Source organism: Pseudopipra pipra, chromosome W (genome assembly GCF_036250125.1).
Source record: "Pseudopipra pipra isolate bDixPip1 chromosome W, bDixPip1.hap1, whole genome shotgun sequence".
Lineage (NCBI taxonomy): Eukaryota > Metazoa > Chordata > Aves > Passeriformes > Pipridae > Pseudopipra > Pseudopipra pipra.
Genome location: NC_087580.1, coordinates 29,620,043 through 29,634,360, shown reverse-complemented (window position 1 = coordinate 29,634,360; position 14,318 = coordinate 29,620,043). Strand labels below are relative to the sequence as shown.

The 14,318-nt window shown below is 52.8% G+C and overlaps 1 protein-coding gene across 1 annotated transcript in view; it reads left to right on the top strand.

Moving 5' to 3' along the window:
- The window catches only part of LOC135404965 (uncharacterized), an 801,303-nt gene that overhangs the window by 424,365 nt on the left and 362,620 nt on the right, over positions 1-14,318 (top strand). The window contains 1 exon segment of the mRNA XM_064639689.1: positions 4,970-5,578. Coding sequence (XP_064495759.1) covers positions 4,970-5,578 — 609 coding nt within the window.

Here is a 14,318-nt window from a genome sequence, read left to right as displayed (position 1 = left end):
GAGGGAGTTTTGGAGTCTCCGAGGGAATTGGGAGGTCCTGGGGGGCTTTGGGGGGGTGTGTCTTTGAAGGAGTTTTGTGGGTTTCTAGGGGGATTTACGGAGTCCCAGACAATTCTGAGGGTCCCTGAGGGGGTTTTTGAGGTCTCTGAAGGGGCTTGGGGGTCCCAGGTGGGTTTTGCAGGTCACTGAGAGGGTTTAGGGTGTCCTGGGGGGGAGATGAGGTCTCTGAGGGGATTTGGGATGTTTTTGAGGAGGTTTTGATGGTTCCAGAGGTGGATTTCTGAAAGGATTTCAGGGGTTTTGCCTGGATTTTGGGGGGTCTCCGTGTCAGTCCTGCCTGGCCACGGCCAAATAAAACTCCTATGATGCCATTTCTCATCCCACCATAGCACCTCTGCCAGCCCAGCAGACCAACCCCAAGGAAAGGGGATCCCAATTCCCTCCTCAAACCCCAGAGACCCCCAAAACTCAGCACACAGAGACCCCAAAGGAAGGGGGGCCTGGGTGTCCCCTAAAGCCCAGCAGTGGGGTTCAGAGGATCTCCCAGCCCCCAGGGGAGGGATCCTGCGGGTGCCCCCAAAATCCGGGGGGAAGATGTAGCAGAACCAACTAAGGGGATCCCAGTGCCCCCAGTATATCCCAATGACCTCCTACTGGCCCTCAGTATGGCCCAGTGACCCCCTCAGTGACCAGCCAGTGTGTCCCAGTGACCTCCCACTGCCCCTCAGTATGGCTCAGTGATCCTCCAGTGAGCACCCAGTAACCCCCAGTATGGCCCAGTAACCTGCCAGTGTCCTCCCGTGTGTCCTGGTAATCCCCCAGTAACTCCCCAGTCCCTCCCAGTGCCCCCTGGTTCCCCCCAGTGTGTCCCACTATCCCCCAGTAATCACTCAGTGCCCCTCAAAGGCCCCCAACTGTCCCCAACGTGTCCCCAGATGCCTTTGGCCTTTCTGTGACCATGGGGGGAGGGAGCATTTTTGTGGTCAGAGGGTCCAGGGGGGGCTCCTGGAGGGAGATGGAGGATTGGGCACATCAGGGATGGGGTTTGGGGACAGTGGGGACAATAATGAGGGGTGTGGGGAGAGTGGAACTGGGGGGAATTATGGCCATGGGGAGGCCCTGGGGACATTGGAGACACCAGGGGGGTCTTGGGGTGTTAAGGGGGGAATTAGGGACAGCAAGAAGGTCTTGGGAACCCCAAGGGGGTATCAGGACTCACCTGCTCATGGTGCTGCCCCTCCTCTTTCCCCCTAGACATCATTAATCCCCCAAATGTCTCCCAACCCCCATTTTCCTCTTTAATCCCTTCCCCCTACAGATCCCTTTGACCTCCCAAGACCCCTTTTAACTCACTTAAATGCACTCAAAGCACCCCAAAACCCCCCAAATTCCTATCCAACCACGCCCTCAAATCTCTCCCAGCCCCCCCCTCAAATCCCTCCCAACCCCCCAAAAAGGGATCACTCAGAACCCTGGGACAGGAACACAGTGGGCTGTACTGGGGGCACTGGGCTGTACTGGGAGGGCACTGGGGGGGGGGCTCAGGTGTCCCAGGACAACGTGGCCCAGCTCCAGGAGAGATCTAGGGAGCAGTGAGGAGGTACTGGTCTGTCCTGGTCTGTCCTGGTCTGTACTGGTTTGTACCCCCAATCCCCAAATCCCCTCCCCAGCTCCCCCAAGACCCTCCCGCACCCCAAAGCCTCCCAGGCTCCCCCCAGGCCCCTGACTTGGTCCTGCTGCCCCTTGAGCATCTGCAGCTGCTGCAGAACCAGGCATTTCATCAGCAAATGTGCAGCTGACACCAAGCTGGGGGTGTGTTGATGTGCTGGAAGGCAGGAGGGCTCTGCAGAGGGACCTGTGTGAGGAAGAGTGTGTCAGCAGGAGCAGGGAAGTGATTGTTGGGCTGGAGTGAGCGCTGGTGAGGCCACCCCTGGAGTGCTGTGTCCAGCTCTGGGCCCCTGAGTTGAGGAAGGCCCTGGAGGGGCTGGAGCAGGTGCAGAGAAGAGCAGCGAGGCTGGGGAAGGGAGTGGAGCACAAGTGGTGTGAGGAGAGGCTGAGGGAGCTGGGGGTGTTGAGGCTGGAGAAGAGGAGGCTCAGGGGAGACCTCCTGACTCTCTGCAAGTCCCTGCCAGGAGGTTGGAGCCAGGTGGGGGTGGGGCTGTTGTGCCAGGAAGCAGCAGTAGGACAAGAGGGCTGGGTCTTGAGCTGTGCCAGGAGAGGTTTAGGTTGGATATTAGGAAACAATTTTTTCGGGGGAGAGTAATGAGGCCTTGGAATGGTCTGGGCAGGGAGGGGGTGGAGTCAGCGTCCCTGGAGGTGTTGAAGGTGAGAGTGGATGTGGCATCAGTGCCATGGTCTGGGAAGCACAGCAGGGTTGGATCAAGGGTTGGACTTGATGATCTCGGAGGTCTTTTCCAACCCAGCTGATTCTGTGATTCTGTGATTGCCATTCCTGTGGCAGCACATGCTTGAGGCTCTATCCCCAGGGTGATAGAGATGTCTGTCCATATCTATCTCCAAGGTTAGTGTGTAAATGTGTGGTGTTAGAAAAGCAGGCTGAGTTGTAGGCTGATTGTAGAAGGAGAAAGAAGCCCAGAGGCCAGTGCAAGCAGGCAGCCCTCAGCTTGCACCTGATGTCCCCTCCCTGCAGGTTCCTGTCCTTGAGCCCAGGCCCTGAGGTGAGGCTGAGAAGTGGCGCGGAGGTGAGCCCAGAGCTGTCCCTGAGGTGAGGCTGAGAATAAGTGCAAGGCAGAGGTGCTGCTGAGGAAGGAGAGCCCCGTGGTGGGGAAGAGGGCAAAGCTGTGAATGCCCATCCCGAAGCAGGTGCTGTCTCCATCCCCTGTGTGCCAGGTGAGCTGGGGCTTTGCTGCAGAGCTGCGGGCGCTGATTTGAGCGTCTCCAAGTGCTGAGATGGTGGGCACCCAGGAACACCAACTGTGCCTGGCCACGGAGCCTGCAAGGAGGAGCAGAGACAGCGGTGGCAGTGTGGGAGGCCAGGTTGTCCCTGTGCCTTCCCCTGCAGGCCCTGGCTGTCCCTGCTGGGCCCCTGTCCATCCCCATCAGGTCCCTGCCCGTCCCCCCCGGGCTGAGCTCCCCCCAGGAAGTGCCGTGGAGCTGAAGCTGCTGCCATCCCCCCCTGCAGCCGCTGCCCCAGCCAAGGGAGCAGCAAAGGCAGGGCCAGGAGCAGAGGCAGCAGCAGGGGAGCCCTGGGGGGCCGGGAAGGTCTTGTGTGGGTCAGGAAAGAGGCGCTGGGCATGAGGCCGGGGCTGTGCTGAGCAGGCCCAGCCCTCACATCCCCCCAGCCAACGCCGGCTGCCCGGGGGCTTGGGAGGGACCCCCAGCCCGTGTGCCCCACACTGAGCTGGCAGAGAGAGAGCCAAGGGACAGGGCCACGGGTGAGGGACAGGCAGGGCCATTGCAGGGCCACGGTGAGGGCACAGCCTGTGGCAGCAGAGCTGCCCAGGGCCGGGGGCAGCCGGGGGTGTTGGTACCAGCCACTGCTGGGGCTGAGCAGAGCACGAGGCCTCTTGCAGACCCCTGGAGCAGCCTCCCACTTGCCAGCCCCGCCCTGGTGGGGTGACACTGTCCCTTCCCTACAGGACACTCCCCCCAAATCTTTGTGGGGGCCTTTTGTGTCTTTTGCTGGTTGCCGATTCCTGCTGGGGACCTGAGGGCCCCTCTGCAATCCCATCCCTGGGGCACAATCTCCTCTCCAGAGCTTGACTCCCTGCAGACTTTGCAAGGAAATCTGTGCTGGCAGCCCGAGTATGTCATGACCACCCGCACTCTCCCCAGGATATTTGGGACGAGTTCCCCTTCCCGGGTGCCCGTGGGATGGGGGGGAAGGCACTTGTTTTCCTGCTGTTCATGTTCCTGCTCCACCCCTGTCCCTGCCCTTCCTGCAGCTGTTGGGTGATTGGGAAAGGGGCGAGAGAAGCCCCAAAGCCTGAGACGGGGGAGAGGAGAAGGGGAAGCCTGGACAGTGGGGACCTCTGGGATCCCTGGGACAACAGAGTGGAGAACCCTGGAGAGGGGGAATATCTGGGAATGCGGCACCCGTAAGGTGAGAGTCACAAGAGAAGGAACCCTTGGGACCCCAAACACTCCCAGCATCCCTGAGTGGCACCCGCAGCATTCCAGACAGGGGAGACCTTCTGAACCCCAGAGGGGAGAGACCAGAGAGGGGGAACTTCTGGGGGAATTTTTTTGGGTAATCTTCATATTTTGGAGTATTTTTAGCTGAATTTCAACTGTTGCAGTTTGAGGGACTAAGGGTCTTCTTCCTATTTCTGAAGGTTTTTTGCCTGAATCTTGATGGTTTGGGTTTTTCTGAGCTGAATCTTGGTGTTTTGGAGGTTTTTATGGACACAGGATGCCCAGTGAGTTCTAGAGATGGACTTGGGCAGGAGGAACCCCCAAACCAACGCGCTCAGCCCTTGTTTTCCCCCCCATCAGGATTTGTCCTTCCCAAAGCTTGGGCGGATGGAGGAGGAGGCTGCGAGGAAGAGGAAGATGCCTTGGGCCCCCCAGGCAGGTGAGGAGGCAGTCAGTGTCCCTTTGGGCGGGTGTTGTGCTGGCTCTGTCAGCCGAGCATGGCCCCGGCTGCAGGACAACCCCGCTGGCGCCGCCGTCCTGCCGGGGCCGGAGTTGGGGGGATGTCCTTGGCCTTCCCTGTGGGCCGGAGGCAAATCCCCTGCCTGTCCTTCTTGCTTCCTGCCCCAGGCCCCGAACTGAGGACGGAGAGCCTGGAGGACAAATCCCCCCGTGAGACCCTGGTGGGAGAGGCCGTTTTGAAGGGCTCCCCGGCGCAGGAAGGCAGCGGGGAGGAAAAGGGCCGGAGATCCCCCCGCAGGAGGGGCTCCAAAGCCATCCCAGGGTGCTCTGAGGAGGAAAGAGCCAGCCTGTGCCAGGAAGGCGGCTGGAGCTTGAGGGGGAGCTCTGAGCTGGTGGTCCCTGAGCAGCCTCCCAGCAGGGAGAAGCCCTTCAGGTGCTTGGAATGTGGGAAGAGCTTCAGTAGGAGCAGCACCCACCTCCTCACCCACCAGCACATCCACACTGGAGAATGTCCTTACACATGTAGGGAATGTGGGAAGAGCTTCAGTGACAGGTCCACCCTCCTCAGCCACCAGCACATCCACACTGGGGAACGGCCCTACAAGTGTAGGGAATGTGGAAAGAGCTTCAGTAAAAGCTCTACCCTCCTAACCCACCAGCACATCCACACGGGGGGACGACCCTACACATGTAGGGAATGTGGGAAGAGCTTCAGCCAGAGCTCCACCCTCCACACCCACCAACGCATTCACACTGGGAAACGGCCCTACAAGTGCTTGGAATGTGGGAAGAGGTTTCAGACCAGCTCATATCTCCTCCTGCATGAGCGGATTCACACAGATGAGAGGCCCTTCCGCTGCACCGACTGCGGGAAGGGCTTCAACCGGAACTCCACCCTCGTCAGGCACCGGCGCATCCACACCGGGGATAGGCCCTACAAATGTGGGGAGTGTGGGAAGAGCTTCACCCAGAGCTCTAATTTGACCAAACACCAACGGACCCACCAGTAAGAGAAACCCTACCAGTGCCCCGACTGTGGGATAAGCTTCAGCCAGTGCTTCCACCCTGACTGTCACTCCATCACTTTTGACCAGAAAGGGCCAGTCCCCTTTCACAGGGGCAGGTTCTTTCAACAGAATCCTTCCTAGAGGATGTTTGGAGATTCCTGCCTTGGCTGGGCCCCCCCCAAAGTCACTGCTGGAGGTTGAGAGCAGAGATCTCCCCCCAAGCGTTGGTCTGGGGGAGTTCCATCTATCTCTAATAAAGAATTATTGCTTTTGTGCCAGCTTGAGTAGAATTGCTTCAACAATTGCTTTAGTGTAGAGCCCTGTCCTATCTTATGCTGTACTCCTGGTAGTTTTAGTGTGTATTTTGTGCAGTAAATAATTCTGATGAAGATCTTTTGTCTGATCATTTGTAACCCTTAATAATTCATTTGTATCAATAGATCTGACTTGCCATCATTAAAACCTGGGAAACAAAAGTGGTTCAGTCACACCTCTGTAATTCCCCTAAACTTAAAAGTGTTGGCATGATCGAAGGCTGAGATTGGATCCAGCAGCCCCCAGCACCCCACAGTCAGTTGGGAGCTCAGGGGGGCCACCCCCCTTTTGCCAACCCCCCTGTGCCCAAAGACCCCTATGGGACCGTCAGACCGGTCAAACCACCCCCCCTTTTCCACCCTTCTTCCTATTTCTCCCACTTTCCCATTGTCCCCTCAATCCCCCATTTCCCCCCTGAACACTTTTGGGGTCCCAACCCCCACGTTTTGCCCTCTCTCCTGTGAATGCGGAAGGATAAAATGAGGCTGCACACACAGAGTTCCATTTCAGGACTTGTCCGCCCATCTTTCCGGCGTCCCCCTTTCATTGGGGTTCCTTTGGAAACAGGACCTGGGCTTTGTCTTTTAGTCCACTGGAATTCCCAGCATGGCCCCATAGCAGTGCCCTGATCCCACACATCCCCCTCCCCTCATGTGCTGGCTGTGTTCAGCCACCAGAGAAAAACACAGAGAAAAAACCATGCAGAGCGTTCCAAGTGGTTTCCACTTTGGCAAACTGCACTTTCTGGATGGAAAACACCAGTCAAGGCCAAAACACTCCTTTTGGATCCTGATTAACTGAATGCAGCTGCTGCTGCCTTAACTTGTTCCCACAAAAATTCTCAGGGTTCCTTTGCTTCCAGGAGGCCCCACATGTCCCAATGGCCCCTGAATTCCATGAGCCTCCCCAGTCTCCAAAGGGTTCCTTTAGTTCCATGAGGCCCTGCAGTCCCCAAATGCCCTTTGGATTCTCGGAGATTCCCCATTGTCCCAGGATCCCTTGTGCTTCAGAAGGAGCTGCAGTGGGACAGTGGCCCCTTGGTTCTGTGAGCTCTGCAGTGTTCCAGGAATCTTTGGGTTCCAGGAGAGCCTGCAGTTTCACAAGGAACACTTGAATGCAGGAGGTTCTGCAGGGTCCCAATGGCCCCTGGATTCTGGGAGGTTCAGAAATATCTCTGGGCTCCCTTGGTTCCAGGAGGACACACATGTCACCAGGAACCCTTGGTTCCAGGAGGCTCGACAGTGTCCCAGAATTCCTTTGATTTCATGAGGCCCTGGATTGTCCCAATGGCCTCCTGATTCCATCACCCCCTCAATGTCACAATGGTCCCTTGGTTCCATGAGTTTCTGCAGCGTCCCAGGGTTCCTTTTGTTCCATGGGGAGCTGCAGTGTCACAATGGGCCCTGAATTCCAGGAGGTTTCCCAGGGTGAGAGTGCTGCCTTGATTCCATGAGATTCCATAGTGTCCCAGGGCTCCTTTGGCTCCAGAAGGCCCTGCAGTGTCACAATGGTCCTTGGTTCCAGGAGGTTCCACAGTGTCCTTGCTGGAACACACATGGCTGTGATGCTGCCCCACCTGCAGAGCTGCCTCCAGCTCTGGGCTCCAGCCCAGGAAGGACATGGACCTGTTGGAGCGAGTGCAGAGGGGAGCAGCAAGAGGATCAGAGGGATGGAGCAGCTCTGCTGTGAGGAAAGGCTGAGAGAATTGGCATTGTTCAGGCTGGAGAAGAGAAGGCTTTGGGCTGACCTAATTGTGGCCTTGCAGTGCCCAAAGGGAGCCAACAAGAAAGATGGAGAAAGACTTTGGACAAGGGCCTGGAGTGACAGGACAAGGGGCAGTGGCTTCACACAGGTAGAGGGAAGGGTTGGAGGAGATAGGAAGGAAATCTTTCCTCTGAGAGTCCTGAGTTGCTCTTTGAGGCCCCTCCCAAGCCAAAGCATTCCATGATTGTGGGACTGGTGGGTGAGGTGGTGGTCAGAACTGTCTGGGGCACAGGGACCCAAAATGAGGGAGTTTTCCATTGTGGGGGAAGGAAGGAGGGGGCAGCAGAACTGACCCCTTGGACATCTGGCAGGCAGGCTTTGGCTGGAAGCTGGTGATGGGGAGCTGAGTGAAGCCCCCACAATGCAGGAGGAAATGGTCAGTGACCTGCTCTGCCAGTGAGACCCCCCCAAGTGCCTGGGCCCACATGGGATGCAGCCAAGAGTCCTGAGGGAGCTGGAGAAAGAGCTGGCCAAGCCACTCTCACTCATTCCCCAGCAGTGCTGCACAACTGCACAAGTCCCAGCTGACTGGCAACAAGCACATGGGATGCCCATCCCCAGGAAGGGCCAAAAGGAGCATCTGGGCAACTCCTGGCCTGTCCCATTGACCTCAGGACCAGGGAAGTCCATGCAGCAGATCCTCCTCAGTGCCATCCCATGGCAGGGGCAGGACAACCAGGGGATCAGGCCCAGCCAGCGTGGGGTTGGGAAAGGCAGGTCCTGCCTGACCAACCTCATCTCCTTCTCTGACAAAGGACCCGCTCAGCAGCTGAGGGAAAGGCTGGGGATGTGTCTCTGTGGAATTCCAGAAAGCCTTTGGCACCATCTCCCCCAGCATCTCCTGCACAAACTGGCTGCTCATGGCTTGCCCGGGGAACTGTTTGCTGGGTGACAAAGTGTCTGATGACCCAGGGAGTGGTGGGGAATGGAAGGAAATCCAGGTGTGGCCGATCACTAGTGGGGTTCCCAAGGGCTCAGGGTTGGGGCTGCTCCTGTTTAACATCATTCTTGATGATCTGGGCCGGGGGATCGAGAACCCCATCAGGCAAGTCGTGGACAACACCACGTTGGGTGTGAGTGTGGATGTGCTGGAGGGCAGGAAGGCTCTGCAGAGGGATCTGGACAGGCTGGATCAAGAAGGCCAAGTGTCAGGGCCTGCCCTTGGGTCCCAACAACCCCCTGGAATGCTCCAGGCTGGGGGCAGAGGGGCTGGAGAGCTGCTCAGCAGGAAGGGACTTGGGGGTGCTGCTTGACAGGGGCTGGATATGAGGCAGAGTGTGCCCAGGGGGGCAAGAAGGCCAAGGGCATCGTGGCCTTTGTGGAGAAGAGTGTGGCCAGCAGGAGCAGAGAACTGATTGCCCCTGTGTGCTGGGCACTGGGGAGGCCCCACCTGGAGTGCTGTGTCCAGGTCTGGCCCCTCAGTGCCAAAAGGCCCTTGAGGGGCTGGAGCGTGTCCAGAGAAGGGAACGGAGCTGGGGAAGGCTCTGGAAAACATGTCTGCTGAGGGACGGCTGAGGGAACTGGGCTTGTTGAGTGTGGAGAAGGGGAGGCTCAGGGGGGACCTCATTGCTCTCTGCAATGACCTGAGAGGAGGTTTTAGTGGGGTGGGGGTTGGTCTCTTCTGCAAAACCTTTAGTGACAGGAAGAGAGGAAACAGCCTTAAATTGCATCAGGTGAGGCTTAGATTAGATATTCCAAAACCCTTTTTCCACTGAGAGAGTGTTCAGGCATTGGAACAAGTAGCCCAGGGAGGTGGTGCAGTCTCTGGAAGTGTTCAGGTGTGTGGTGGGTTGACTTTGGCTGGACACCAGGTGCCCTCCCAGCCGCTCTATCACTCCCCTTCCCAATAGGACATGGGAGAAAGTAAGTTGGGAAAAACATAATAGTGGGTTGGGATAAGGCAGTTTATTCAAAGCAAAAAGCAGAACAAAGCTTGGTCACACAGAAGCCAAAGACAGCAGGGTTTGTTCTCTGCTTCCCATGAGCAGCCATGGTCGGCCACTCCCGAGGAGCAGGGCTTGGGTCCGCGGGACGGTTCCTCAGCAGGCAGCCATCAGACAATGAATGCCCCCCTCCTGCTCCCTGCCTCAGCTTTTAGAGCTGAGCTGACCTCCCATGGTCTGCAATGTCCCTTGGGTCAGTTGGGCTCAGCTGGCCTACTTGGGTCCCCTGCCAGGCTCTTGCCCTCAGCTAAGGAAGGAATGTCCCAGTGTTGGTGCTGTGCTCAGCAGTGGCCAAAACACTGGGGTGTTCTCAACCCCCTTCCAGCTGCCAATGCCAAGCCCAGCCCTGGGAGGGCTGCTGTGGGGAACTGAACTGCAGCTCAGCCAGACCCAACCCAAATATCTATGGCACATATTCTATAGAATCCATCCTTAGGTGTTGTGTGATAGATCTGTAAGATATTACAAATAAGAAGTAATAATAAGGCAAGTGTCCTCCTTAGGGACACCCCCCCCCCAAAACTACTCGCTGGGTTTGTTCCCTGGGGGTCTCTGCAGCAGCAAGCACAGCCCCACACTGACTGCTCTGGGCTGTGCAGGCATTTGTGGTTCTGACTGTCTGACACACTCCCCTAACCTTGAGATGGATCTGGATGTCACTGGATGTGATGTCACAGGGGAGCTGTGATATCATGGGGAGGTGTGATGTCACAGGGACGATGTGATGTCACAAGGGAGGATGTGATATCACAGGAGAGGTGTGATGTCATATGATGGATGTGAAGTCATAGAGATGTGATGTCACAGAAAGGATGTGATGTCACAGGGAGGATACGATATCAGAGGAGAGGTGTGATGTCATATGATGGTTGTGATGTCATAGGGGAGTTGTGATGTCACAGTGGAGGTGTGATGTCAGAGGGGAGCTGTGATGTCACAGGGAAGATGTGATGTCATGGGGACATGTGATGTCACATGAGAGCTGTGATGTCACAGGGGAGGATGTGACGTCACAGGGATTATATGATATCACAGGAGAGATGTGATGTCATATGATGACTGTGACGTCATGAGGGAGATGTGATGACACAGGAAAGACATGATGTCACAGGGGAGCTGTGATGTCGCAGGAGAGCTGTGATGTCACGGGGAGGATGTGATTTCACAGGGATGATATGATGTGATGTCATATGATGGATGTGATGTCATAGAGAATCCTTGATGTCACAACAAAGATGTGATGTCACAGGGGGGCTGTGATATCACATGGGAAGTGTGATGTCACAGAAATGGTATGATGTCATGAATCCGAAAAATCGGTCCGAGAAACTGCTCAGAGACTTTTTTATCTCTAAGCAGCAAGGTATTTGTTTATTCAACATTGGGAGCAAGCCAGCTCACACTGGACAAACTTGCTCAAAGGCTTCACACAAAATCAGCATTTTATACAATCTTCAGATGTGATTAAATGCATATTCAAGTGATTACAACATCTATCTATGCATATTAATAATAGGCGGAGTATAGCTGGAGCTCAGGCGGGGTTTGGGGCGGTGCTTCTCTTGGCCCTAAATTTTGGTGGGTCTGGGGGCTTAAACTCATCTTCCTCAGCTTCCCCTTCTTCTCTTCCATTGTTCTTGACCCACTCACTGAAGCTTGGGAAAAGCCCTGGCTCCCGGCCTATTTATCCTGTTCAAATGTCTACCTGATCCTGCTGTATTTCTAATTTATTGCTTCTAGGCCTATTACATGTTCTTGTACTATTCTCTTAAGCTTTGGTCCAGTAAGTAGAACAGAACAAGCACAGATCATTTTGGATGTTGGTAGCTTGTTAGCAGGCCCAAATTTCTTAGTTAACTCTTTTGGGCCTGGCCTCCTGTTTCATTCCCCCCTTTTTGTTTAGAATTTATGAATTCTTTCATCAAGTTCTAATGGATTTTGATAGGTATTCATCACAGCCCACATTATCTGCATCCTTCTAACCATGATGCTTGATTTGTACCATAACCAAACAATTAGGACCAGTAGTAGAATCATGCCAACTCCTAAAACCAATATTGGATGCATTAAATAGTGGAACACTTGTGATGCTGTAGGGGAGTATCCTGTAAAGATGTCTCACCAGTGGTGCTCTCCCACTTTTTCCACTTTGGTTAGAACAGTTTTTATGCTCTCAGTGTCATGTTCTACTTGCCAGAGCATTCGTTTAGTCGTTCTGTTTACTTCCTGGACCAGTTTTTCTATATCAGGATGTTTAAGCATTGCTTTAGAAGATTAATGTTCATTCCTGTCTGCAATTTTGGCACATCATGATACATTGTATAATCAGCTTCAATCAGTTGTCTAGTAGTCACTAGAATGATATAATCAAAGTCACAGCCTATTATTTTAGTAAAACAAAAAATTAGTACCACTCACTACTTCATGACAAGTATCTATGGTAAAATTAACACAAAAGATTCTAACACATGCACAACCATTTCCTACGTAATAGACTTGTGATTGGGTTTTAGCATGGGGAAGCATTTCAAAGGTACACACACTATCTTCAGCATCTAAGCATAAATCTTCATTTCCTACTACAGCATTTTCACAGATATATCCTAATTGTCCTCTAGGAATACATGCCTCAGTACTGACTGACTGTCACTTTTTCTTGGTGTGATCATAACTTGCTCAAACATTATGGTCTATGGGTCTGACAATCACATTCTGATGTATGGCTCCTAATGTCAAAATAGGAAAGATGGTCTTTTCTTTGGCTGCACTGATAATGAGTACATAAGCTTCAATTTGTTCATGTTGAGGGTTGTAAGTGAAGTTCCCTAACTGCCACCACGCCTGGTAATTTTTCTCAAATTGTGTAGTAGAACTGTTTCTAGCTATTATTTCTCTTACCTCCTGTGCTAATATTCCTGAAGTTCCTTCCCTTAATATTCCTGCAGCTACAGATTGTACCCACTGTTGAGTTTGGAGACATTGTATTGCAAGTGCAAACCTCTTATGGATGACACCAGCATTGTCAATAATCTTGGTGAAATCTTTTGCAGTGTGGTTAGCTACTAATGTTAACAATTTAACTGCCAATGATTGTGTTTCTGCCAAAGTGAGCAAAGATGATCTTAAAGGGACTTTGAATTTTCCTAGATCAGATGTGACAGCACTTAGTTTATTCACTAATACTTCTTGATCTATGGTGTTTAATACACTTAATCCTGTGCCAAACCACCCGGTTACATCTCTTTGAATTCTGGTACGAGGGGATCTGGCCATCATCTATGCATGCCAGCCTTTAAGGCTTTGTTGAATACAGGGCTGACAATCTTTTTGTATGTTTGATATGTTTACTTGAAGGTTTATTCGAACCCTCTTCAGTGAATATGTGGGATCTAACAACAGCTTCTGCTCATTTGAGTGTCTAATCATGTAAGGTCCAGCATCAGTTAAATTGTGGACACTCTCACAGGCTAAAGAAGGAGTTGTAGAACTGGTGGTGGTCTTAGTCAATGGGGTGGTAGGAGATTTGCTGGTTGGAAATCTCCTGGTTATATTTCCTTCTCTGAATGTCCACTGACACATCACAGAAACTGATTTATCTAGAGTGAAGGTGTGCCAACACTGATCAGCCACTAATTACATTTCACAGTAATGTCAGTTCTGGGTGACCATCTGATCTGTGCCTATTAAAACACTTGCATTGTATGGGGTACCAGGATTTTACCAATTATTCAGTACCCTTGTTCCTTGGAGGACTATAACAGATGGATTGTATTGGTTCAGCTTGCCTGGGTGAACTGGAAGTTCTGGGTCTATATAAAATTGTAGACCAGAACTCTCGTTGTAGGCTTGAGACCATAATGATTCTTGGGCAAGAATTTCATCAAACACCAATGCACTTATCAGTCCAAAGATCAGCATTGAGGAGGCTTGATAGTAGATGATTCCTCTCCCGAGGTCCATGCTTCCTCTGGAACCCTCTTGACTCGAGAGCAGTGGATCCACGTGGGTTTCTCTTCCACCCAGATCACTGTGAAGGTGGTCATCAGCACCTGCTGGGGTCCATCCCACTTCTCTCGTGGTGGATCTCCTGAAAGATTCTTAACATACACCTGATCACCAGGGTTGAATGGATGTAACTTACAATCAGGCTGCTTGGGTTGGTGTTCTAACACCACTGTAGCATTTTTCTGCAATTGTTTTCCTACAGCCATAACATGATCACACACATATTGATTACTGATTTGATCTACAGCTTCACTATTCACAGCTTGCATCATGTAGGGTCTGCCCAATAGAATTTCAAATGGACTCAGTTTCTCTTTTGATCTTGGCTTGACCCTTAGCCTGATTAGAGCAATAGGTAAAGCTTGATACCAATGAAAATTTGTTTCTTGACATATTTTAGCAATTTGTTGTTTAATGAGATGATTCATCTTTTCTACTTGCCCACTTACTTGCAGTGTGTAGGGCATATGCAGTTGCCAATTGATTTTTAGTGCTTTACTTATTGCTTGTACAATTCATGCACAAAAGTGTGAACCTCTATCTGAAGAGATGCTCTTAGGCATTCCAAACCATGGTATAATCTCATTCAACAAGACTTTAACCACTCCTTTTGATTCATTTTTTTCTACATGGGAAAGCTTCAGGCCATCCAGAAAATGTGTCAGTCAAAACTAAGAGATAACAGGACCCCTCCCCCCTTTTCTTGGGAGCTCAGAGAAATTAATTTGCC